Source organism: Parasteatoda tepidariorum, chromosome 9, assembly GCF_043381705.1.
Source record: "Parasteatoda tepidariorum isolate YZ-2023 chromosome 9, CAS_Ptep_4.0, whole genome shotgun sequence".
NCBI lineage: Eukaryota > Metazoa > Arthropoda > Arachnida > Araneae > Theridiidae > Parasteatoda > Parasteatoda tepidariorum.
This window is the reverse complement of record NC_092212.1, coordinates 73,265,131-73,293,084: the sequence shown is the minus strand read 5'-3', so window position 1 is coordinate 73,293,084 and position 27,954 is coordinate 73,265,131. Positions and strand designations below refer to the sequence as shown.

General features: G+C 28.1%; 2 protein-coding genes across 4 annotated transcripts in view; one reads left to right on the top strand and one right to left on the bottom strand.

Moving 5' to 3' along the window:
• Positions 1-27,954, top strand: part of LOC107441423 (rho GTPase-activating protein 18) — a 279,885-nt gene that overhangs the window by 186,639 nt on the left and 65,292 nt on the right. The window lies entirely within an intron of this gene.
• LOC107441424 (uncharacterized) lies at positions 99-24,785 on the bottom strand. Its single transcript, XM_043043814.2, has 4 exons — positions 24,416-24,785; positions 9,018-9,144; positions 7,194-7,276; positions 99-2,281 (listed from the first exon to the last, which is right to left on the bottom strand). The coding sequence occupies exons 2-4, from the start codon at positions 9,137-9,139 to the stop codon at positions 1,293-1,295; spliced, it is 1,194 nt and encodes a 397-aa protein (XP_042899748.1). The 5' UTR covers positions 9,140-9,144; positions 24,416-24,785; the 3' UTR covers positions 99-1,292.

The window sequence follows — 27,954 nt, the reverse complement described above, 5'->3', positions numbered from 1 at the left end:
TTATACACACATTTTTAATTTATAATATATACATTTGTTTAATTTTGTGGTATTTAATGTTTTAAGACTTAAAAACACACGTCTTTCTTTGCAATTTAATGCCTGTTGTGGTTGTTGAAATGGAATCAGATGTAAAATTATTCCTTTAAATCTTCAACATCCATAATTAAAAGAGTTTTTCTCAGAAAAGAACAGTTGTTTAGTTCAAAAGTTGCTTTTTGGTGTAACTCCTGTATTTTTCATTTTCAATAAACAAAGTAATGAGTTAAATTCAAGAATTGCATATTCACTAATGATACCTTTAATGCACTGCTTTTAAAATAGTTCTTTTATCATATATTAATATTCTTCAATAAATGGCAAACTGATATAAAAACTTTTTTTATTCAAATCTTGAATGTTGTTTAAATTGTCTTTTTCCTGATTTCGCTTCTTACAATTTTAGCATCTTAGATACATAATTATATAACATATTTGGTCTGAAGTTATATTAATTTTATACCTTCATATCCTATCATACCTTCATATAACATCATGTCTTTTCCTTCATATTGTTTTTTCTGTTATCTCTTTTAATTTCCTGTCTCTAATTAGGTAACGTTGCTATCTTTTTTGAAATCGCTATTTCTCTTCTTTTTTTGAAATCGTTATTTCGCTTTCTTTTTCGATTGATTTTTTATTGATACTTTTGCATTGCTTTCTCTTTGCATTCTTTTGTGCATTGCATTTTTGTGTGCATTTCTTTCTTTAGTGCATTGCTTTCTTTTGTGCATTGCTTTCTTTTCGTGCATTGCTTTCTTTTACTGCAATGATTTCTTTTTCTACCATTGATTTCTCATCGTTGCATCGATTTTTTTCCTTTTATTTATTTCTATTTTTCTGTATTGCTTTCATTCTATTACATTGCTTCAATTTTGTGTTTTATTTGATTTTCATTGCCCTTTTTTTAATTTGATTCTCATTGCCGTTTTTGTAATATACATTATACGGTTTCTTTGCCTTTTTTTCTCCGAAAAATAATAGATTTTGATATTTGATTTATATATAAACCTCTTCAAAAAATATATATTTGGTTTCTCTAAAATATTCTAAACATATTAACACCAGGAATTTTACATATTTTAAATTATCGTGGAGCAACGATTATTTTAGTACGTGTCCGGAGATATTTCCTCTATGAATTTTTGCAGCAATAAGCAAGATCCATTTTTGTTTCAAATTCGCTTTCCAGATAAAATGAAATAGTTAAATTGAGAAAAAAATTATATTAATCTAACTGAATTTCGTATTCTCTACAAATACTTTCGTTGCCTTAAAGGTTTTTTCCATTTTGCTGGATCGTATACCATTTTGGCGTAACTGTCGCCGTACACTGATGTGCCAAACCCTGCGTACGTTAAAGGATTGGAAGGTGCAGGAGCCGGTACTCCTTTTCTGTCAAAATACAAACTTGGTTTGTATTTATAAGCAGGTAAGGAATCATCCAAATAAGCATCATCTGCAGGGTATTGTTCTTGATGTACATATTTATGAGCTCCGAGATCTGTATATTCCTTGGAATCATAAGCTTTTGGTGGCGAATGGTAAACTTTATGTGCTGCTTCAATTTCAGCATAAGTATGACCTGGCTCTATTTTTGCCGGTACAGCTACATGCGAAACATATTTGACGCCCTTATCGTAGTTATCTGGCGATGGTTTGGTTTTTAAATAATCTGAAAGCTTGTAGCCGCCAATGGATTTCAGGAAGCTGTGATTTTTATTGTATACCCTTTTCTTTTCTCCTTTGTAATGGCCAGATGGAATAGCATAATCTGTTCCTTTGTAGTGACTCCCAGGAATACTTTGGTATTCAGTGCCTTTGTAGTGCGTTTTGGGAGCATCTTGGTACTCGGTGCCTTTATAATGTTCCACTGGAACTTCTTGGTATTCGGTACCTTTCTGATGTGCATGGTTTATTTCTTGATAATCTTGATTGTACTGTGGAACACTTTGGTATTCTGTTCCTTTGTGATGCTCCACTGGAACCTCTTGGTATTCGGTTCCTTTGTGATGTGCATGGTTTATTTGTTGATAATCTTGATTGTATTGTGGAACACTTTGGTATTCTGTGCCTTTGTGGTGAGTTTGTGGGTGTTGCGTTCCCTTGTAAGGAGTTCCTTTATAGTGAGTATCTTGATCTGGGAAAAAAATTTGGGAATTATGATCTTCAGTGTATGGAGTACCTTTGTGATGTTCTATTGGTACTTCATATTCATGGGCAGCATATTGTGCTCCAGGACCTGCAACAGTAAAGTTCATACAATTAGTTAAATTTCCAACAATGTAGTTTTTGAAATATACAACTTATATAACTTAGAACTTATTTGAGAAGAAAAATTACATTCTGAAAACAACTAATATGTTGAGTTTTTTAATTACTATTTTGTAACACATTTTTTAACAATATAATTATGAATGTTTGATCAAAAAAGTAAAAAGAAAAGTGACGAGAGTAATTTTAATGATAAAAAGCTACCACTAGTTATAATTAATAGAAATTTTTAAGCTAATTAGTTTAACTAAACAGCAATAAAATAGAATAACGAATGTTGAATATCTGTGAGAAGTTTTATTCGAGTTCACTTTTAAATTTTATTTTACTTGAAAGCATATTTAAAACGTAAAAAGCTCATTACAAATAAAATTTTCAATTTAAGCTTCACTCTCATATGAAAGTTTCAATAATAAGTATGCATTAATATAATCAAATAATAAATATTAATATTGCAGCATAATTTGATATCTTATTATGATGAGCGCAAATTTATTGCATAGATTTGTACATTTTAATATATCTAATTGTGATTTTAGGCATCAGTTAATGATGCTTTCCGTATAAATAAGTTTTTGTTTTGCATGAACATTCAGTTTGCATAACATATTTTTCTTGAACATTGAAACAAATTGATTTTCATCAAAACACAAAATCTTTATGTGCGAGCTATTTCTTAAAAAAATGACATGTTTTCATTCAGTTAAATGTATAAACTTCTATTCCGAGTTGCGTAAATAAAGAACTTAATATAAAACCATAATAAACGAGAAAAAAAAACTGAATTCTTCGAGCCTTTTGAAAAGCAAAAATGTTGTGTTCGAATTTAAGAGTTTATTTTCAAATTCTATTATTCATAACGAAACACAAATAGCAAAATCATGAGTGATACAATTTATTTTGACACATTATTTTGACATCCATTATTTTGACATCGATTATTTTGACATCCAATTATATAACATCGAGATTTCTTTTTAAAATTTATTGTCGAGGCATTAATGAAAAAAAAAATGCATAAAGGGGGAAATTAATTATTTCATAATCAATTTCCCCCTTTAAATTTTCTTTTTTGCTTTCCTTTAAATAAACTGAAATGACGGAAGGTTTGTAAATAATTAAAAAAAAAATTTGTGAAATATGATATTTTGATAAGTAAATCTGCTGATTTATTCAACTTATAATTTTTTAGATTATTTACTACGTATATTTTTGTTACAATTTTGTTTTGTTGTTGTTAAAAAAAGAAAAAAAGAAAGTTTCTTCGAATGTGCTATTCTTTTTTTCTAATATGCCGTTTTTGGCTATAACTTTAAAAACATTCAATAAAATTAAACAAAATTTTTGGAACAATTTAAAATTAATAACAAAATTTGAGAAAAATTTGTTTGAAACTGTGAAATATATGAGTTATTAAAGTAATTCTTTTATACTACGCATGCGCGGAAAAATTTATAAATTTTTTTAAATTTAATTTTGCAGTGAATCGTATTTAGCAAAATAAGAAAAGTCCGATTTGAATATATTAAAAACTTAAAAAAGTTTCAAGCAATTTTTTAAGTAATTTTCGCACTATTAAAAAAAGGGGCTCAAAATAAGGGGTTTTCCACGAATTTCATTTTCTACTGTTACACAAGATTTATTAAAAATGACACCGGCATTGTTGGGGATCAACCCTCATAAAAGTATCTTTTCTTTCGCATGCTTTCTATCCTTACACAAACATATTTCGGCGTATGAACGTTTATTGCTAGGAATTACCATTTGTTTTTTAATTATGTTTTATAATACAAAATATTATTTGTAAAAAACCACTGATCATTTTGAGTTTCTTTTAAAAATACATAAACTACTTGGAAAATAGCTTGATACTTCCTAAACTTTTAAAATATTCAAATCGGACTTTTTTCGTTGTGTGTCAAATACGATTCATTACAAAATTATGTAAAAAAATTGGTACATTTTTTCGTAATATAATGCACAGTATAAAATAATTACTTTACTTTGTCATATCTGCCGGCCAGGTGGCCGAGCGGTTAGCGTGCCTGACTGCGGAGCCAGTGGCTGCGAGTTCGAATCCCGCTCTGGGCATGGATATTTCTTTCTCTCTATTTGGGTTCTATGTCCTTTCTCCTTTGTGTGTGAATGAGACCCACCCTATAAACGGGGTAGTGTGACGTGGGCGACGCTGCTCCACCGCCGTGGCTTCGCCACAGGTGCCCACTGGGTAACGAAAAGAGAGTTAGCAGTTCTGGCACTTTCTGTGGCCAGTGGACAATAGTTCCAAGTGCCCGCCATTTAAAAAAAAACAAACTTTGTCATATCTTTCGCTGTTTTAGACAAATTTTTCTCAAATTTTAAAGTAATCATTTTGTTATTAATTTTAAATTGCTGCAAAAATGTTGTTTAATTTTATTGAATATTACAGTAAAAAAAACGTAGGACAAAAAATATCCATATCTCCATAAATATTTAAGGTAGGCTTACGAAATTTTAAGCAATTATTGCATATAAGAGCCAAAATAATTGTCACAAGTTGGAAATTTATTGCTATATTTTTTGACATAGGGTGTTAGAAAATACTATTTTTCATTCGCAATTTGTTGTCGTTCCCTCAAACCTCTAAAAACTTTAAATTTCAGTGATAAGTACGAGAAATCGCATGATCTAAACACTATTAGTATAAAAGATATTAGTATAGAAGTGTTTCTATTATTTTGTCCGCCCTTGTACATTAGTATAATTTCATTCATTTGAGTATAATTTACATAAGACTTACTTTAATTTCAAAAATGTTTTATTCCCTTATTATTTTTTCTCCTAGTACCTAAATATCCTCCATTTTTAATGGAATTGTTATATTACCTTACCTCAAGCTAGAAACAAATTCAGCCCTTTTTCCGAGTTTACTTTAGAAATATAGATATAAAATTGGTAAACATTTAAACTTTCCACTTTTAGAAATGTCGGTACAGAATTAAACCATAACATTGGTAGGTATAGCTCGTTCACCAGGAGTTGGCACTTGGCTCCGCCGTCATCACGTGGTATGCGACGATACTATTTCGCTATTTTTGGGAGAAGGTTGTGAGCAAACTTGAACAATGTTGCCATTTGGCGATCGTTTGGCAAAAATATTTATTTCGCAAACTTTATGTGCATTTTTTTAACAATGAATATTTCATAAATTTGATGATATTTTACACCATTTTTTATGATATTTCTTTCTTTTGAGTGAATAGTTTGTCCTTTATGAGACATTTCGCTGGGAGAACAGCAGTTTTTAAATTTAAACTATATTTAATTAGCAAGTGTAACAAAATGTATAATAGTAGATGATAAAGCAAAGTAAGTGACTGAAAAAGAATTCACTTTTTGTGTTTGGCGCAAATTAAGGGTTGTCTCAATTTCAACAACGGAGATGTTTCTCTTCTAACTCCCGCGCTGAAATGAACTCTGCGTCCCAGGAGGTGGAGCCAAGTCTCAACTTCTGGTGAACGAACTATACTGGTTTTGAAAATATGGAGGCAAAAGGTTACCAGAAGCGATAATCCGTTTGGAGTTCGATACGTCATTATTGGCAACTTAATCGCCTGCGCCGGTATAATGGAAAAGTGCCCACTGGTATTTTGAGCCATAATATTAAGAAAATCTCTGCAATCTTAATTAGTTTTTAATACATAGAAAACTTAGTTATAGGTAATTATTATATAAGTTATAAACTTGGTAAATCATTACACATATTTTCAGGAATATTGGTTCAACATTGAGCCATAATATCGATATTTTGAGCCATAATGTGTCTTTTGATCCATATTTTGCTTGAGCTATAAATGCCAAGCAAATTTGTTGCAACCTTAATTAGGCATTAATGGATAGATTATTATCTTGGTCATATATAACTATTATATAGGATATAAATTTGTGAAACCATTACATTTAACTATTATATTTTCATTAATATCGGTTTAAATTTGAGTCATAATATTGGTATTTTGATCTATAATAGCAAGAAAATTTGCTGCAACCTTGATTAGATGTTAATGCATAGATTATGAACTTGCTTATCAATAACTATTATATAGGTTATAAACTTGTTCAACTATTATATTTAACCTTTATATTTTCAAGAATATCGATTCAACATTGACCCATAACTTCAGTATTTCTTGTCATAATCCCAAGTAAATTTGCTGCAACCTTAATTAGATGTTATTACATCGACTATAAATTTGGTTATAGATAACTATTATATAGGTTATAAACTTGGTATACTATTAAATTTAACCTTTATATTTTCTAGAATATTGGTTCAACAATGATGCCTAATATCGGTATTTTAAGTAATAATGCTAAGCAAGTTCGCTGCAAGCTTAATTACGTGTTAATTTTATCCGCTCAAATTATGCTGTGTATTTTGAAATAAAGTTCTACAAAGATTGCTTTGCCCAATAATATGGCTGAACGAGGACCGTATAAATGTTGTAGCAAGCTTGACAAATAGCAAGCACGTATAAATGTAATATAGTTCTACACACCACAAAAACTTAAAATGTGTGTATTAGTTCATTTAAAAATATTAGAAACTTTAAAAAAAAAATCGAAGTGTACACATTGCCAATAAATTTAAGTATTTGTAACTAAATTATATAGATCAGAAAAGGAAAGAATTTTTTTTTTAAAGTTAGTGCCAATTTAACAATTTTGTAGCCATGTTTATTTCTATGACTTACCATAACCATAACCATTGGCATATTTGTGATTTTTAACAAGGTGCTCTTGAGTATAAGCTTTAACGTGACCATCACCATAGCTTGTGCCATACTTGTGACCGTCACCATAACTGTGCTTTAATTTACCACTAGGGTTAATATACGCACCTCCTTTAACAACAACTTCTTTGTAGACTGGCACTGGATTAAAAAAGTAATTTGGCTTCTGTCTTGGTGGCGGAGGATGATGCCTACAGAATATTTAAAGAAATATAAATATATACATGAATTAAGAATAGGTGACATATGCGAAACATAAAAAACTAAAGTGAATGTTTTGCAATGCTAAAAAATTAGATGTTCCGTGAGCATAAAATCGGGCACTAGTGTAAAATCCGGTCTATCATTTTTGGCAAAATTAAAAAATAGGGCCAAACAGTACGATTTTTCGCCAACAATGGAAAACTATACATCAAATACGTGATTATTCTTTCATCGTTTTTCATTGTAATAGCATTTTTTGTTGTTGTAGTGAAAAGTATTTTTATGCGTAGTTTTGCTAAGAAGGAACAAAAATTTGTTAGAACTGCGTTACAATATTACAATATGAAGCAATTTGGCGTAAATTTGTCAGAATTTTCGCCAACTTGCCTTGACTGTGAGAATATTAACGGAATTATTTTCCTACACATCACCTTTTAGGGTATCTTAACACCAATAATGACGGCAACTACTTTATACCAATGTGGTGAAAAACCAAGACAGTTCCGGGGTGGTGAAACACCAAGAATGCTCTTTACTATATTTGGGGGTAAAGTAGATGCCACCATTTTTGGTATTGAAATAAAATTATCGAAATTTATTGTTATTTGGCAATTATTGAATTGTAATCAATTCTGTTGTAAATCAATTGTAAATCAAATTGTAAATCAAATTGTAAATCAATTATGCGCACTGCAAAAAAAATTGGTGAATAGTTGCCACCATTTTTGATGTTGAGATAAACTAAATTTCTTGAAATGTGCTTGATTTTTAAACGAAATGTTTTTGCAAAGAAGACATATTTTGATTCTAATGTGCTTGAAAATATGTGTTGTCTGTATACAAAAAAATGAGTATATAAACAGTGAAAAAGTGAATAAAAAATTTGACTACATGCACGGCAAAAATTTTTTTTACTGTGTCGCCCCGAGAGAATTTTAAGACGAATTTGAACTTGGCTTAACAGAACCGAAGTAAATTGAAAATACACATTAAAAAACTATTTAATATAGTTTACAGAAACTTAAAAAGTAAAATATAACTATTCTAATTACACAGCTACTGAAAACATGCATATTTTTGTTGTGAACTTTTATTTCAGTTAGTGTATTGCATAATTGAATACAACACAAATTTTCACCTATTTGTATTCAAATGTAAAAAATCCCCAGACGATATCCCAAACGTGCCAAACATTGGTGTTTTCGGAAGCAAAAATATTCAACGCATGGTATGATTGCTCGTGAGATTAGTGTATACTTTTTCCATTATAAGAGTTTTAGATTTATTTAACCCTTTAAATTGTATATAAAAGCCCGATTTGGCTTTAATTTGAAAAAAGTGTTCGCAATTTTTTTTTGTTGCTTATTTAGCATTAAGTACGGAGATATAGTACACCATAGTTTTTTTTAGTGTAGTCGACAGGATTTAAAATCGTTATTCTTTAAACGTTAACAATTATTCTTTAAACGTTAATCATTATTCTTTAAACGTTAATCATTATTCTTTAAACGTTAATCGTTATTCTTTAAACGTTAATCGTTATTCTTTAATCGTTATTCTTTAAACGTTAATCGTTATTCTTTAAACGTTAATCGTTATTCTTTAAACCAGTACCTTGAATAATTGATGAACCATTATATATTTTACTTATAATACCCATATTGTAATAATTGAAGAAAAATATTTTGAAATGCACATTATGCAACTTATACGTTCAAAAACTCTTACTTATGACTTGTAATAGTTATTTTAACAGAGACTGGAAACAACAGGGGAAATAAAAAAGCTCTTCCTGTTGATAGTAAAGTGACAAAAAGAATCACTGTTGAAGAACCGTATTTTAACAGCATGGCATCTAAAAGAAAATAATAAGATGGTTTTAATAATGTTTAACTAAAAAAGTTCATTTAAAAAAATTATAATGCAAAACATGATATAACTAGCCGCCTTTGATAATCAGCTTTTCGCTTTACATATCATAAATGTTATGAATAATGTTCCAATTATATATATAGCGTAAAAAGAGGGATTTTATTTTATAGTGCGTTCTAACTGAAGTGCGTTTTATATGTTAGTTACCAAGGATAGGCCCGAAAATGGATGTGCGCAAAGTCCTTCCATTTTCGGGCCCATCCTTACGAACTAACAAATCAAACGCACTTTAGTACTAAAATAAGAAAGCTCTATAAAGTAAAACCCCTCTATTTACGCTTTTACCTCAATTTGAACTTCTGTTTTCATATTTTGTAATCTGGCAATCTTGCTACGAAAATATTTTAAATCATTCTTGAAAAATTTCCCGTTCATGTAAGTTCATTTGAATTCGCTCCTCGCTTTATAGATTTCGTTTCATATTTTATTCTGTTTGTATTTTTTATTATATGTTTTTATTTTCTGATTTTATGTGATATTATGTTCTATTTTATTTGTTGTAAATTTTTTGCAAAAAGTTTTTACTGCTAATTTATTGTATTGATATATTTTGCTATTTGTTATATTGATACAATATTAGAAGGCACTCCTTTTTTGCGGATATAATCGTGTGAGCTTATGAAAAGATTATATCTTTTATTTTCCGGCTTTTATTATTTTTATTATTATTATATTTCTTTTTCCCTTTTATCATTGTTCTCAATTTTTTCCATGTTTCCTCTACATCAGGGGTCGCCAAACTTTTTTGATCATCGACCCCTACATAATTTTTCGAAATCTCCATCGACCCCCACAAAAGTAATTTTCTGTTAATTAAAATAAAACTCTATTAGATATTGTGTTTGTACATTTATTTTATGATTTTAAANATATAGCGTAAAAAGGGGGATTTTATTTTATAGTGCGTTCTAACTGAAGTGCGTTTTATATGTTAGTTACCAAGGATGGGCCCGAAAATGGATGTGCGCAAAGTCCTTCCATTTTCGGACCCATCCTTGCTGACTAACAAATCAAACGCACTTAAGTACTAAAATAAGAACGCTCTACAAAATAAAACCCCTCTATTTACGTTTTTACTTGAATTCGCTCTTCTGTTTTCATATTTTGTAATCTGGCAATCTTGTTACGAAAATATTTTAAATCATTCTTGAAAAATTTCCCGTTCATGTGAGTTCATTTGAATTCACTACTCGCTTTACAGTTTTCGTTTCATATTTTATTCTGTTTTTTTATTTTCTGTTTGTATTTTTTATTATATGTTTTTATTTTTTGATTTTATGTGATATTATTACTTAATGTGTTCAATTTTATTTGTTGTAAATGGTTTGCAAAAATATTTTTACTGCTAATTTATTGTGTTGATTTTACTATTTGCTATATTGATACAATATTAGAAGGCACTCCTTTTTGCGGATATAATCGTGTGAGCTGATGAAAAGATTATATCTTTTATTTTCCGGCTTTTTATTATTTTTATTGTTATTATATTTCTTTTTCCCTTTTTTCATTGTTCTCAATTTTTTCCATGTTTTCTCTACATTTTGGACTTATATATATAAACACACACGCATCGAATGAAAGGGGACACGTGACTGTTCAGATTCTGACGTTAGGTGTGAAAAGAGATGGGGAAATATAACAGCTGGCTTGTATTTCAGTTCTATAGAATTGTATCAGTTAAGCACTAGTTTTTGCATTCCGTTACACTATACCAACTTTTAAGGTATTGAGAGGCCTAAGTCGAAATATTTCAGGTTTCGATTATTATTTTTAGGTTCAGTGGTTCATAAAATAGTTTTGAGTGTGTAATTGTTTACGTTTTTCAAATTTACTCAATTCTTTCTAAAACCAATTATTCGGTTTCAGCGCATAAATACATTTTTTGATATGCTTGTAATATTCCCTTAGAATGGGAATTACACGCTTTATTTCTTATTGTAATTGGGCAGATATTTCACTTACACTACTAAATTGGTGTTTTTTTTCTTCAAAAATGAAAAAAATCGTGCCGTGAATTGTTAATCTTAACTTTTCTGAGCAAAATTGGATTTAGCAGGCTATGTAACTGATGTGTTATGTAACAAATGTTCTTCATAGTTATGGTTAAAACATTTATTATAAATCTTTTAGTAGAACTAGCTTCATCGATGTTACTGCTGAAAAAGACTTAAAAAATGTTGATTTTAAAATTTATGTTGATTTTAAAATTTTTATGAAATGTTCTTTGCATAAACTATGTATTTTTTATTTTTGTAAGCACTGTTGAACTTTTTCAATATATTTACATAAAAAATCAATTAATTAAATGCACTAAATTCCATAGTTCTTGCTAAATAATTAATTCACATTGAAAGATTTTTAAAATGAAAAGAATTAACTTGTTTTCTCAAGTGACAGGTTAATTTGCCGTGGATCAATTTGTCTTTTCCCATTAGTATAAAGTAGTGTTTCCCAAACATATGACTTTTGTGTACTCTTTCGAAATTTGTCGTTACGCTGTGTACCACTAATAAAAAAAAAAAATGATTGTATTTTTTACTATAAAAAAATTGCACAAAAGTTAAAAAATAGTAGATAGAAATATACGTAATCGTAAATTTTCATGGATAGATTTGTTTTTAAATAAAATTTTTTAGAAAATTTCGTTTGTTGCAAGATATTTCGCATAAGAACGCGTACCCCCGCTAAACTGCTCCCGTACCCCTGGGGGTACGCGTACCACACTTAGGGGAACACTGGAAAGCGTTGATTAAGTGTTTGATGAAACGAAATGCGTAAGAAATCATTTTTTTTAGCTAAGGTCAAATACATGTAAATGCAATTAAATTTGAGATAATAAAATAAATCTCGTTACCAGGGACAAATTTTAGAAGTTCGTGTTAATTGCCTGAACTGAATCAAATTCGATTAGGATTTCTTTTTATTCTAACACTTTTTCCGGTAACTAATCTAGCTTAATGTGCGTTCTTCGTACGGGGTAGAAGAAAGTTGTAAATTACTGGTATTAATTAGAATGTAGGTATAGTTATACTATATCGATAATTGAAGAGTGATAATCTATAAAGATAAAAGCAATCTTAAATCTTCTTATACGAATGACCATTTAATTTCTTAAATTTTACATAAGAAGAAATTTTTAATAAGAAAAATGGTGTTTTCACGAGAAAAAAATCATATATGCAGCAAAAATAACCGAATGATAATATGCATCTACTACTTGATCTGTTTTACTTACACAAACTGTAGGGAAGAATTTTATCGCGCAATATCGCGTGATCGGCAACAAATCGTGCTTTAAACTGAAAGGCATATATGAACGCAATTAAATAACTCAGAATAACTTTAATTTCCTTATAATTTGTTGCTTTTTATTATTATATTTCGCCATTAAAAAAAATGCTTTTAAAACATGCTGAAAAAACATGCTTTTTGTCACGGCTAACGTACTAAAACTAATATTTACCTGAATCAAGCAGTTTATTACTCAATTAACACTATCTATATATTATTTAGGTTCATTGCAACATGCTTCAGTTGCGCAATTATAAACAAACTGAACAAGCTGTTTCAAATAGTTTTAAAACTATTAATCCAGCCACATCACCCCACGTTATACATAATTTTACCGATGCGGTGGCAAATAAAAAAGATTATTAAAGAAACGTACCGTACAATTCCACTGAAATTCACGTTTAATTAAATTGAGCTGTAAGCTGACAAACATCTCTGATGTTATCTTTTAAATAATTGAAAAGTAAAAACGTTTTTCATACTTCCCGAATTCCATTTTTCATACCCCCCTCCCGAATGTTTCAACAGTTTTTAGGATTAGGGGCTAAAATTGCTACTGGCACCTGCATAAACAATTCTGGATTTATAAGAAAGGCACACCCAAACTTTTTCTTTTATTACTATACTAGCTATATACAAGTATGAATAAAAAATTCAGGAACTATTAAATCGATATTAATCGCTATCATATCAAAAATAAAAGATTTATATTGATTCAATAAACCTCTGCGAAGTCAGTTAAAGTAATTTCCATATCTTTTTATTATTATTTGCATCCTTCTCAAAGATTAAATAGCCAAGTGATAAAAATAGCCAAGGGCACTTTTCCATTCAAGTCGTCCATTTTGTTTGACTTAATCTTATAGAATTATACGATTATTATCATGCGCAAAAATATGTTTATTGTTATTTTTTAAGAAATTTATTTAGAATATTTTATTAAACCTTGTATGAAAATTATAAGGCTTAAAGTTTTAATGATTAGTTTATCTGTTTATCTTCATTGTTACTGTATTTAAAATTCAATTTCGGATACTATTCGCGTCTTGTGAATAGTGTTGAATGTTGTCTATCCTAAAGAATTTTTTATTTAAATTTTTGAAATATGATGCAAATTGTCACATTATATGCACTAAATAAGTCTTTATATGTTTCTATTTATGTAAATATTATTATTATAATTATATTTCTCATAACTCGTGAATTTTCTTAATGTAAAATTTAAACTTAATAACTTCTTAATAAAGAAACTAAGAATATGCATTTAAACGGAGCGAATTTTCAGTTCCATTAATTTTTTTCATTTTAGCAAACATAGTTTCAAAATTGTGTAACTCAAATTAAATTTTATGCTAGAATAATTCAAAATACGATTTTCTTCTCAAAAACAAAATTTAAAGCGTCTGATAGTTAAAAGTTTCATTTATTTTACCAATTATATTTTTTGCTTCCAATTTGCGAAAAAAAGGAGAAATCACTTAAAAGATTTTGAAGAATTATACTTTACTTAGAATTATATTTTTTATTTTATGATGAAAAAATAAATATCTCATTAGAAATAAAATTATAGAAAATGGCACTAAAAGAATTTATAGTTCCATTTGAAAGACATATTTCATTTTAATAAACTTGATTTCGAAATGGTCTTGTTCTAATTAAATTTTATATCGAAATAATTCGAAATATTTTAATAATGATTTTCTTTACAAAAATTCGATTCAGGATGTCTGTTTGTTAAAAATCTATCTCATTAGTGAATCCAAGTCTAATAATAGGAACGATAAAATCAATAGCATGAAGAACATCTCAATAATTAACTAAACAAGTATTCTCATTATTTGCAAAATTGCACTGGAGCATTCTAATTCTCAAGAAATCGTCTGTTTAGTATTTAAAATGGCGCTCCGAAAAACTCATCAGCTGATATTCCAGCTTCATCAAAATTGATCCACTGACACGTGGTTGAGCATCATCAGGTCATGGTTCGAAGAACTCAGGTCATTAGTTCACTGGGGATGCAAATGATTCAGTGAATTCGGCAGACGATTTCCGTATCAGCAAACAATCTCATTAACAGAGGAAATATATAGCTTTACTGGAATTTTTGCTGTTTGCAAACGATATTTAAATTTCAAGTAATGATGGCACATGCGGATTTCCATATTTCGAAAGTTATTTTAAATGTGATTTGGGTTTTCGTCCTGTTGGTTAATTTTTTTAAAAACATGTTTCTTTTTCGAAATATAGTATTGTTTTTCGTAAATCATTTGAATAATAAATGATTAAATATTTATGTCATTCATTTTATTTCAAAATCGTTTGAAAAATACATTTTAAAAAAAAGTCCCTTTATTTCTTCCAATGAGCATATTGCTCATTTTTTTATTAATAATGAAATATCTTTAAATGATTTTAGTCAATACAATCTTTATGAAAACTTTTTAAAAATTTCTTAACATATAAGATGACTAAAACATATTTTAATTTTTGCCCTGAAGCATGTTCGAAAGATTTCAAACTTCAATCTACTTCTTTTTTGAATAATTGCAAATAAAGCTATTTACTTATTTACCGGAAATCATTATTTTCTATGGAATTCTAAATTAGTCATTAGTATTCCAATATTTAAGTAGGATAGCAGCGAAAGGAAATATAGTAGTTGTATTTTCATGAAAAGGATTAAATTATTTCCAAACAACATTTTCGAATAATAAACATAGAATTCTGAATTGAAGTTAATGAAATTGTAACATTTTGTTGTGTTAGGTTTAATAAATGCTTATTTATTTGTTTATTTTTTGCATAAAATTGTTTTGATATTTAGTAGTATATGTTGTAGATATTTAGGTAAAACATAGAGTGCGTTAAATTATTATAATTCTAACATTAAACATTTTCGCATAAATTAATTAAATTTCTAAATACAATTTAGTAATTAATTTTAATATTGTTCCAGATAAAGAATTAGTCCTGTGTATTTAGTAAGATATCGCTAAAAGTGAACATAAAGCAATGTGAACAAAAAAAGTGAACAAAAGCATACACAAATTATAAAGCAATGGATGAAATGCATTTTTAAACAACATTCTACAGTAATATAAATGAATGTTTGAATCGAAAATATTTTAGAATGCAGTTTGCCATTTTCGTAATTTAGATACAATGTATGATACTTTCTAAATTCTACTTTTTCTTTTGAAATTCCATTAATAATAATTATTAAGTTGAAAATGTAAAAGTTTTCTAGTCCAAAGAAGCATACAAGATAAGAAAAAAAGTTAAAATGTGTTATTTATTACATAAGTTTAAAAAACTAACTTTTCTAAAATTAGCATGTCTTTTTTGACGAATTTTAAATCTTTACTGTTTTTTTTTAAAGTTAAAAGCAATTAATTGAAAATACTGCACAAATTGTATTAAAAAATGGCACTTTTTTCCTCACAAAAAATCAGATATTCTTATTGCATAATAATGTTCAGATTCTAAGTGTTAGAAAACAGTTTTCTTTTCTATTATAGCTTTGATCCAAAAGATTAGTACCGTACAATTCCACTGAAATTCACGNGAGGAAATATATAGCTTTACTGGAATTTTTGCTGTTTGCAAACGATATTTAAATTTCAAGTAATGATGGCACATGCGGATTTCCATATTTCGAAAGTTATTTTAAATGTGATTTGTGTTTTCGTCCTGTTGGTTAATTTTTTAAAAATATGTTTCTTTTCCGAAATGGAGGACTGTTTTTCGTAAATCATTTGAACAATAAATAATTAAATATTTATGTCATTCATTTTATTTCAAAATCGTTTGAAAAATAAATATTTAAAAAAAAGTTCCTTTATTTCTTCTAATGAGCATATTGCTCATTTTTTTTATTAATAATGAAATATCTTTAAATGATTTTAGACAATACAATCTTTATGAAAACTTTTTAAAAATTTCTTAACATATAAGATGACTAAAACATATTTTAATTTTTGCCCTGAAGCTTGTTCGAAAGATTTCAAACTTCAATCTACTTATTTTTTGAATAATTACAAATAAAGCTATTTACTTATTTACCGGAAATCATTTTTTTCTATGGAATACTAAATTAGTCATTAGTATTCCAATATTTAAGTAGGATGACAGCGAAAGGAAATATAGTTGTATTTTCATCAAATTAGAATACAAAAGGATTAAATTATTTCCAAACAACATTTTAGAATAATAAACATAGAATTCTGAATTGAAGTTAATGAAATTGTAAGATATTTTGTGCATGTGTTAGGTATAATAAATGCTTATTTATTTGTTTATTTTTTGTATTAAATTTTTGTGATAAATGAATATGTTAGGAATATTTAGGTATAACATAGAGTGTGTTAAATTATTATAATTCTAACATTAAACATTTTCACATAAATTAATTAAATTTCTAAATACAATTTAGTAATTAATTTTAATATTGTTCAAGATAACGAATGAGTCCTTGGTATTTAGTAAGATATCGTTAAAAGTGAACATAAAGCAATGGATGAAATGCATTTTTAAATAACATTTTACAATAATATAAGTGAATGCTTGAATCTAAAATATTTTAGAATGCAGTTTGCCATTTTCGTAATTTAGATACAATGTATGATACTTTCTAAATTATACTTTTTCTTTCGAAATTCCATTAATAATAATTATTAAGTTGAAAATGTAAAAGTTTTTTAGTCCAAAGGAGCATACAAGATAAGAAAAAAAGTTAAAAAGTGTTATTTATTAAATAAGTTTAAAAAAAACTAACTTTTCTAAAATTAGCATGTCTTTTTTTGGACGAATTTTAAATCTTAACTGTTTCTTTCTTTAAGTTAAAAGCAATTAAATGAAAATACTGCACAAATTGTACAAAAAAATGCTACTTTTTTTGCTCCAAAAAAATCGGATATTCTTATTGCATAATAATGTTCAGGTTCTAACTGTTAGAAAACAATTTTCTTTTCTATTATAGCTTAGATAAAAAAGGTTCGAAGTATTTTTATGATTTTTCAAAAACACTCTGTGCCTCTAGTTAACAATTGTTAACTGATGGCCCAGATCCTTTTGGCGGCTTTTTTTTATACCTACATATTTAATCACAAAATGAACAATTTCTTTAATAAAAACTATCCTCCTAACTTATCCTCCAATAAGTCTGAATTTTGGTGTTTATATATTTCAAATATAAATTGATTAAATTTAATGAGAGCTGCTGTCAGCAAGAGATTTGCTCACAAGAGCTCTGTTATTAAATCAGTCTTAAAATTTTTTATTAAATTAACTGTGCTACTTTTTTCTACAAGAACCCTCGTGGAGTATCGAAAAAATATTTTCTAAAAACTTCAAATAATTTTCTAAATGTGATTGCTTATTACTCGAAGGTAGATATCAATTTTCCTCTCATTGTCAACTTTAAGAGAATGTTCCTTAAAAATGACTCTTTCTGACATCACGGGTACAAAGATTGAACTACGTGTAGTGATTCCCTTATTATTAGTGCTTTCTTTTTTTCTTTCAATCTAACAGGATTGATAATTAGTAGAAATTGATAATCAATGGCCCAATAGCCTGTAATGATAAAGATTACTGGCAATAGGTTAAAAAATGAAAGTGGTAAACTTTTTAGTGAAATGCCATTGCTCAAGTTTAATTTTTCGCTAACTTTTTGTATTTTGAAACTACCATGTAGTTAGATTATTAAAACGTGTTCAATGAGCTACGAGCTGAAAAGTAGCAAAAACAAAAATTCACGTATTAAATAATGTTTATCCCACTTATAACAGAATACCTATGGTAAAAATTTCGATATGTTTTGTTATTAATAATTAATAGTGTTTCAAATAATTATGCAAAGCTATTAGGAAACTATTTATTCACAATAATACATACTTATAAAAATGCGTTTGCTGTATGTTAAAAGAAGGTACTACTGTCACTGTAACTTTGTTTTAGAATGTTTTGGCCTTTTAGAACTCAAAATTTGTTAGATCAAAAACTATGAAATTTCAGCTCATATTTAGAAAAATGTTTAAAGAACATTTCGATATAAAAATATTATTGATGCTCAAATTAGTTGCTGTATTTTGATAAATTCAAAATTTCTACATTTCGTGTCGCGTAATTCAGTTTAGCGAAAACCAACTGCAGTAAAATTATAGTTTTTTGAAGCCCCGTATTATTATTCCGGAAAATGTGCAATACGTCCTACCTTTTTTAAAGTTTCGAGTTGCTACGTTTTTAGGTTTTAACAGTTTTTAATACTTACTTCAGTAGAGTTTGAATTTTTTTTTCTGTTACCCTCATGCCTGAAGTTAAAAAAAAAAGAAATGCAGTACAAACAATAAAGTTCTCTTGAATTTCTCAACTTCGTAAAAGTTGAGAAATTCAAATAAAAGTAAAATGAAATGAAATGAAACGAGAATCCCTGTACTTTTTTAAACAAGTAAGTTGATTAGATTACTCAAAAAGTAAACTGATTTGTGCATTGACCAAATATTGTTGGAAAACGTGTAAAGACAAGAAATAAAATTGTAGCAAATCGTCTTAAAATCTAAGTAATTTTAGAAAACTATTTAATTTTCTCCCATTATTTATTTTAATTACCCAATTAATAATACATTACTAGTCAAAAATAAATCAGGTACGTATATATATATTGAGATAAGACGCATAATCAGCAAAATATTTTATGAGAGAATGAGTCTGAGCAACCTGAGCGGTGGTATAACGTGGTGGGGAGGTTTTCGGTTTTAGCAGATGATAATTATAGGATCTTTGTTTGCGATTCCATGTTTAAAGAACTGTGTAAGAAGTTCCAAAAGATGGCGAGCAGATGCTCCTTAGATTAAATTTTCACTGCGATAATTTTAGTTTTTAAGAAAACGTCAACCTAAAGTTGAGTTTAAAAAAAATAACGTCATTACTGAAAGCAATAAAGAAAAATATCTGGCACGTTACTTTTTCCAAGAATAAATAAATACAGAAATCCTTTTACGGCATGCATAATAAATCTACGAGTTTCCTTTTGAAAAAGTTTGCGACAACCAATAGAACTTTCCATTGCTACAGAGGTTCATATTTTTTACAATTTTATACCAATAGTTCTTTCAAATATTTTTTTTTTAAACTTTCTTTGCTAAAGTTAGAAAAAGACTGGTGCAAGCATTCAACATAGTTTCTATCTTTTGCTTCCAGCATGTTTTGCAACTTTTATGTTTTTCTTTGCCTGTCAAGTGTCTTAGAAAAATATTGCAGATGGCGAAATTCGAATTTTCTGTTTCCTTTTAGTGCTTGTTTTGAATTTATTTTTATTTTGTCACATGGAATTTTTTTTTAAATGAAGTATGTTTTTCTTATATTTAGGGAAAAGTAATTATGACTTATTGCTTTTTCTAGATTTTTTTTGATATAGAAGGGAGAATATAGGTGATATAGGGATGAATGCTAGTGCATATGGACATGAAGCTAGAGAGGACATAATGAATAGTTTTTTTATTTTTTATTTATGGCTCAAATCTCCTTGGCAACGCTGATGTTCACTTCCATGTGAAGTTGCATAATCACCCTGTGATTGCTTTGGTAGAAAATTTTAAAAGAAGATTTTTAAAAGTGCAAACGTAATTTTTCAAATTTTCTCTTTAAAATCATATTAAAATATTTTATTTTTAAAATTTTCAGCAAATCACGATATTATGTTTACACTGATTTTTACCTATTCTGATATTAACTTTTGCTCTATATTGTTTAAGTTAACGATCATTTGGCAAAGGCTCGCGTGGTGTCGTGTTGATATGCCCACATTGGCCCCATTCCATTTCCTATGGAAGACATATGAATTGGGTGAATTTGAAAGATGACCAAGCCGGTCGCCAAAGACTGCTAGTAATTATATGATAAATGAACCATTAAGAATAAGCGTTTGTTTTTTCTGAAGAAATAGCTCATAAGTCCTTAAAAAGCTTTGTAAAAATCATGCAAACTTTTTCTATCGTTTAAGTCTTTATTACTCTTAAAATATAGGTATGGTAAGAGTAAAGGGGACTACCTGGCATGGTTTTAGTTTTCAATAATACATATACCATATTTGAGTAAAACCAAGCCTAGGGGAACCGCATACTTAAAAAATAAAATTTGAAAGACTTAAATGCTAAATTTTCTAAAATGTTTTTGTAAGAACATATCATTTTATGTAAGAAAAATTAAAATTTTAAATGAAGTTCTGTAGTTTTAGCGAAATTTAAATAAAATCCTGTCAAAATATTGAAAGGAAACATTTATAAAACAAATTGTTATTTATTATTATATATTATATATATTGTACCTAAAAAGCAATAAAAAGTTCTTTATTGCAACAATTATCAATCATTTTCCGGACTAATCATCTATTTCTCTTCATTCTTTTTTCAGGAATCGCAAGATACTTATCTTTTCACCCCTTTTTTTATCGTATTTAGTTTAACATACTGTTTGATTTAATTAAATGAGAGTTAATTGTAGAATTTAATTTCTAACTTACCGAAATCGGTTTTTACTGCGTCAAAACAAATTGTTATTTATTATANATATATATATATATATATATATATATATATATATATATATATATATATATATATATTTGTACCTAAAAAGCAATTTAAAAAGTTCTTTATTTCAACAATTATCAATCATTTTCCGGACTAATCATCTATTTCTCTCCTTTCTTTTTCTACGAATCGCAAGGTACTCTACTGATATTTCCCCTCTTTTTTTAAAATCTTTTTTAGTTTACTGTTTGATTTAATTGGATGAGAGTTAATTGTAGAAATTAATTTCAAAACTTACCGAAATCGGTTATACTGCGTCAAACGTAGATAATTACTTAGTCTTTGGAGGCTGATAATTTATTTCTGATTAAAAATGAATTTCTTCAACTTATACGTAAAACTCTCTATTTTTTTTTCGTATAAAGCTTCAAAATGCATTATTCTTTTTTTTTTTTTTTAAAAAAAAAATAATTCTAAATTTGTCCTGAATTAAAAAAAATTAAATGAATAAAAACAAAAGAGTGTAATACTTTATAAATGTAAATATGCAACAAAATAATATTTCATTCACTATGATGTAGTTTTTAAAGTTAAAATAAGTTTTTATACAGTTTGAAACAAACTGAAAATGAAGGCTAAGAAATTAAATTTTTTTAAAGATCTTATAATTTTTCCCGATATTTTTTAAAAATTTTGTTTGACCAATGTATGACTCTTTTTTATTGAAATTATTTGTTAATTATATTTTAAACTAAGAAAGTGAGAAGTGTTTTAATTATGAGAAAGAAACAATTCCGATATTTTTACGAGGCCATCTAAAAATATATAATGAATACTAGTTTTTTTTAACACGAATTTAATCTAATAAATAAATAAAGTAATTTAATCAAAGTTCAGCAAAAAGTTTTACATTCATTTTTCAGTATTTAGAACTTTTTTTAAAATGCGAATTTAGCCCCCAAATGAATGTTGACAGCGTGAATATTTTTTAACAGTATATGCAGAATCGAAATTTCTGTTTAGTATTTTAACATTTTACTTAAATATATTTTAATGAAAAACTTTGCCCTCTAATTTAAAATTTACTTTACGTTATGAAGATACTTTTAATTAAAGTTTTCATTAATTTTCTAAAAACAAAAACGCCGTTTATGGAAACATTGTTTTATGGAAAATATGTAACAATTAATAACGATTTGTTTGTGTTAAAAATTAATTAAAAAGTTTCTTACACAAACATTAAACGATGTTTGTAATTTCCGTTTTTCAGATCTAAACAGACTCGCGTTCAATTTGAATTTGGAATGAATACATTTGTTTCTATTATCATTCTAGACCCTAATCTATACCTTTTGTTTCGTGCGTTGAAATCAAAATGAAGTAAAGAAGAAGAAGAAAAAAAAGTGAAAATGACACGAGAACTTTCACAATCGTTCCGAATTTATAAAATTTTGCTTTTGGAACAAAAGTATCTTTCGCTTTCGCTTTCTTTAGTTTACTGGAGATGGCAACGCATTTCATTTTGTATTCTTGCGCGAAACAAGTTTAATCGTGTGTTCTCCTGTTTTGTACGATGAAAAAGAATTGTTTGAAGCAACAATGATGTTTCTCATTTTCATATATTTCGAAAGTACTTGAAATAACTTTTTCTCTTTCTTTGCACATTGTAGTTGTAATTACAAATTCTGCAGATTTTTTTTTTTTACATTTCTAAAAGCACCGAATTACTACCCCCTAATTTCTGCTTTTGTAAAATATGTTAATTGTGCTTGCATGATTCTATGAATAAAAGGAATGCAACATAAGAGAATGTCAGATAAGCTAAAAATAATGCTTCGATTGTAATTTGAGATTGTAATACAACTTTTGTATTGTACTACATTTCAAATAATGTGTTCTGATTATATTGTACAAATAAGTAATTGTTCTTTTACACCTTTTCTTCGTTTTTAGGATATCGATTTAATTTGTATGTAAATGTTCAAAATTAATTCTACTTATTTATTTCTGAAACAAAGATTTCTCGTTAGTTTAATCAATTTCATTTCTTGAAATATAGTTTGCCAACTAAATAAATTATTTGCATTTTTTAAAAATTTATAATAACATGAAATTTAAATGCTTAGAAATTGGATGCAACGCAAGTTGATTTTTTTTTAATTGTGCAAGAATATTAACATTTATCGTCAATTGATATAATATTAGTAATTTGTTTTCAAGGAAAATTTTATATCTCTTATCAAGGAATATTATATCTCTTATCATCGCGGAATTTATAATCAAAGTTGTATGCTTAGATTTGGAAAAAAATGTAGTTAAGAAAAGGATTGCATATTCTTAATTTTCATTCAGGTTATAGCTCATATTAGTGTGAACAGCAATTCCACATCCAGTTTAACTCATTTAACTGCAAATGTGTTTATTATAGAACACTCAATTGCTTTAATCGTGTGTTAATAAAAAAGGCAATGATTTCTTTAAAAAAATATTTGAAACGAAATACAATTAATATTTATATCTATTGGGAATGATTTTTCTATTCTATGCTAAAGTTGCTTTTAACAGATCTGCTGTTCCCTTATTTAAAAATTAGCGATAGGAACTAAACTATGGAGCGCACAATTTTTTTCTGTCTTTCTTTTTGTGTTGATAGATTATCAAGGCCTTATGCAAATTTGGATTTGAAATTATCGAAGTCAATATTTTTAAATCTTAAGTAATAACATATATACATTTTAATTTAAANAGGAACTAAACTATGGAGCGCACAATTTTTTTCTGTCTTTCTTTTTGTGTTGATAGATTATCAAGGCCTTATGCAAATTTGGATTTGAAATTATCGAAGTCAATATTTTTAAATGTTAAGTAATAACATATATACAAAATTACTTTAAGTCATGAATGTATACTTTATTTATATACAAATATATAGTATAACTTTTATAAGTTTGTTCAAACACTGCTCATAAAGCAAGGATGGAGCTAACCTGATTGCAAGGATATATATTAGAGTATTCCCACAAACATCCTCGATAGTAATTTTTAAAAAAATTTATTTTAAAAAAAGTTTTAAATGTATATTAATCTGTAACGGAAAAAGTTAAAACAAAGCATAATAGAGAAATATATTTAGAAATAAGTTTTTACATTATCAATTACTTTTAAAGTGACTAATTTGGCAAATTATTAATCGATATTAAGCAACTATATTTTATATACAATAATAAATTTGAATTCTGAAGTAAATGTAAAAGTCATAAAAATTAAGGTGAAAGCATGGTTTTCTTTCATCTTTATTTTAAGTACAATGTCAGATGATACATTTTTAAAAGTAACCGGTGTATCAGCATACAAATAAATCAAAATACATACCTATTGAAGAATAAATCCCATGGACATTAATCAAAAAAACCCAAACAAACTCAAGAGCTCCACATCAATAATCCTCAATCTAATCCAAACGCGACAGGGTTTATCCAAGCATTGAAAGTTGTGAAAGTGATTGTATCCACTCGAAAAGAACTGGTAACTTCAGCACGAATAGTGGCTGTTGATTTAATGGTTGGCGACTATTACTTTCTCAATTCAATTCCACTTCTTCCGATTCTCATCATCCGTTGACCCAGTTTGTCTCTACCTGAAGTGTGGATATTTTTTTTTCTCTCTCTCGCTGGTCACTTCTATCGTTCATTCATTAGACTATTTCCTGTGTCCCCATGTCCTGGATAGGGTTATGGGCAGCCAAGTGGTTTGTTCTCCAAAAAGGTGCGTAATCTTCTTCTTCCTCATTGTGCAACGCCAATCTTGTTTAGATCTTTAAAACGTCTTCTTTTAAAGTTTTTCTCTTTTGCCAAAGGATTAGAAGTTAATTGGCTTTTTTTTCTTGTTTTAGAAAGTGAAAGGATTTTTTGTTGTTGATTTTATCTCTTGGAGACTGTTGAAAAGTTCTGGTCTGAATTGTAAGGTTATTCGGTATTCTTATAGGAATAAAAGGAAACGTTTTCTGTGTTTTAGTTAATTGCATTGGAGCTAAGTCGATCATTGCTTATTTTTGTTTTTTTTATTTACTTTTGGGTCTTTGAAGCCTCAATAATTAAGCAGAAGATTTATATTTAGCTAGCATTCCTCAAATTATACAGTTGTTCACAAAGACATGCAAATTAAATTACATATTTTTTGAAGTTACTCGAAGGATCAGTCTAAATTTGTAACTAATTATTACTTTTATTTTAATTTTTATATCAATAAACGTGTGTATGTTAAAAACAATTAATTTCCTAAAATCGAATATCATTTTTCAAATACTGGCATGATTTTTTGAAATTCTGGAGAAAAATAGAAAATGCTAGATGAAAATCGAAAATGCTCAATGAATATAAAGAACTTTACTTTATACAAAGTGATTTTTAAAAATTATGGCCAAAATGGAAAGATAAATTTGTCATTCAAAAAGATGAAAAAAATCGCACAAGTACCATAGGATAAGCACTATTCAGAGCTGCTGGAGGGTTTGTAAATGTTTCTTAATATGCTAAGAAAATAAACAAAATTCATTCGGCATATTTTATTTTTTCTATATTTTCTCAAACGTTGCACATTTATGATCAATGCTACAACAAAATATGTTCTATGTTATGGCCAGACGATTAGAGACCAGCATTACATCGACACCTTATAAGTAATGCAACTGCGAAATGTCAAACCTATTGGAACTACCTCGATCATATTTTCTATCGCAACAATCAGGCAAAACTTTTGACCATCTCTTGTATTAGTTAGCCGTAAATGTGTTATATATGTGTGGAAATACAGTAGAAATAAAACGATGTAGATTTTTTTTGTCTTCGTATACAATGTATAACGTGCTGCCCCATCTAGCGACTCCTTTGAGCATTTATGAAACCAATTAATCCTGTGTAATTTTTCATTATTTTTGTCTGACTGATTTGCCATTTTATTTTGCCCACAACTTTTTGAATTACACAGTTGAAGAACCCAGATTCCTGAAAATATGGATATTCGCTGTGTATAGTAATCTATCACAAGCTAACCCGTCACTATTTTACTTTTCTTCAAACATCTTCCTTTTTCATGTTTTTAATCGAAAAATCTATGTTATGCAGATATTTTTAAGTAAATATCGCTATAGTTAACGATTTTTGAAAATTCATTCTTAAAAAACTGTTACTACGTTCATTTCGTTCTATATTGAAAAAGAACAATATAGAAAATCTTTGCAAGCAACTTTTTTGACGAATTTTCATTAAATTTTTTGCTGTTAATACTTTTTAATTTTTGGTAAATTTTTGTGGTGCGAAATTTATTTTTACAGCAAGGCTTATAGCTAAATGGATATCAAATTTTCTATACCTTATCATTTAAAATGTATATAAATTTGCAGAAAATAAATTCTTGGCTTTGCTTAACTTAATATTTGAGCCGAGATGGCTCAAGGGATAGAGTATTCACCTTCCGATGAAGTGAACTGGGTTCGAATCCCAGCGATGACTGCACGACACTAATTCCGCATTCGGCCTGCACCGACCACAGTGCTGGCGTAAAATATCCTCGGTAGTAGACGGATCATGGGTTGTATTCCTTTTGTAATCGGGCTACTGTGGGAAGTTTTCATGGTTTTCCTCACCTTTTAACGTACATACGGGTTAGTTCCCTCAAAAAGTCCTCCACGAAGGCAAATTTCTCCCAATATTTGATCCATGAGTTCCCTTGTCTTCTGGATTGGGTTAAAAATTGCAAGGCTACCGAGTTGAATATTAGTAGCCGTAAACCCAAAATTGGATCGGCTGTTCAACGATGGTTATAAAATAAAATATAAAAAAATAACTTAATATTTCAGTAGTGAAGTTATGTACTTGAAATATGTAGTACTAGAACTGTATTCATTGGTCTTTCTAATATTCTTTTTCCGTAAACTTAAAACATGTTTTTAAAGATATTTTTTAATTTACTAAATATTATTTTTAAATTAATTCCTAAATTCTTTCTTTTCTTTTAACACTACACAAGTAGATTTGATTTATCGGCATAAATTTTTTTTATCTATTACGACGAAAAGTACTTTCAAAATTTTAAATAGAAAAACACATGTGCTTTATCTTTATGTTTTCAAAAAAGTATAAAGATATATTGAAAATATCTTATTCTGTCATATACTGATGCATTCGAATTCTTTCCAATTGATTCGGAAGAAACTCCGATACACATTTTTTAATACTTATTCCCAATACCACAGCTGCTTCTAAACCAGTAATCTAACTTCAATATATTAGTCTACTTTTTTTTGAAAAGGACATACGCATGGGACACCATTAGAATATCTTTGAATTGTCATCGAAAACTTTCAGACCTTTCAGAAAGTTTTTTTCTGCTGGTAACCCTTTGAAAGCTTCCCTGGGGCTTAGCTGAAAGTTTCAAATGGTAAAAATATGCTGTATATTCTTCGTTTTTATCTTGATACAAAATAGAAAAAAAAATAAACAAACTCAGCGGAGACGTTTCATGGTTTTGGCATTTTAGATTTGTATAAACATATCATCGTTTGGTTCTTTCTTCACATTTTCCCCTAGGACACAATTTTCATTTTTTCTCTATTGCATTATTCCCTAAATTATAATGGAATTCCCTACTCATTAAAGCTTTTTCAAAGCCATTTGGGGTTTGGAAGAATTTCCAAGTTTTTGGTGCTTTTCGAACAATGAATTTTGGCCTATCTCTTGAGGTTTGGCGATAAATGGGGATCCGGACCGTTATAGGCACTAAGTAACGGAACAACCGTGGCAATTTTCTCGCCAGTTTACTTTTTATCAGTTTTTTATTAGTTTATTTAGTTTTCTTCCTTAAAACGTGAGCTGTTTTTATTGTATAGAGAACAATTTTCTCGTTATCGCAGA

Coding starts and splice junctions, on each gene's coding strand:
- LOC107441424 (XM_043043814.2), bottom strand. CDS start 9,139: ATGCTGTTAAAATACGGTTCTTCAACAGTGATTCTTTTTGTCACTTTA. Junction 7,277..9,017: donor ATAACTATTACAAGTCATAA/GTAAGAGTTTTT, acceptor AATATTCTGTAG/GCATCATCCTCCGCCACCAA. Junction 2,282..7,193: donor AGAAGTTGTTGTTAAAGGAG/GTGCGTATATTA, acceptor TTACTGTTGCAG/GTCCTGGAGCACAATATGCT.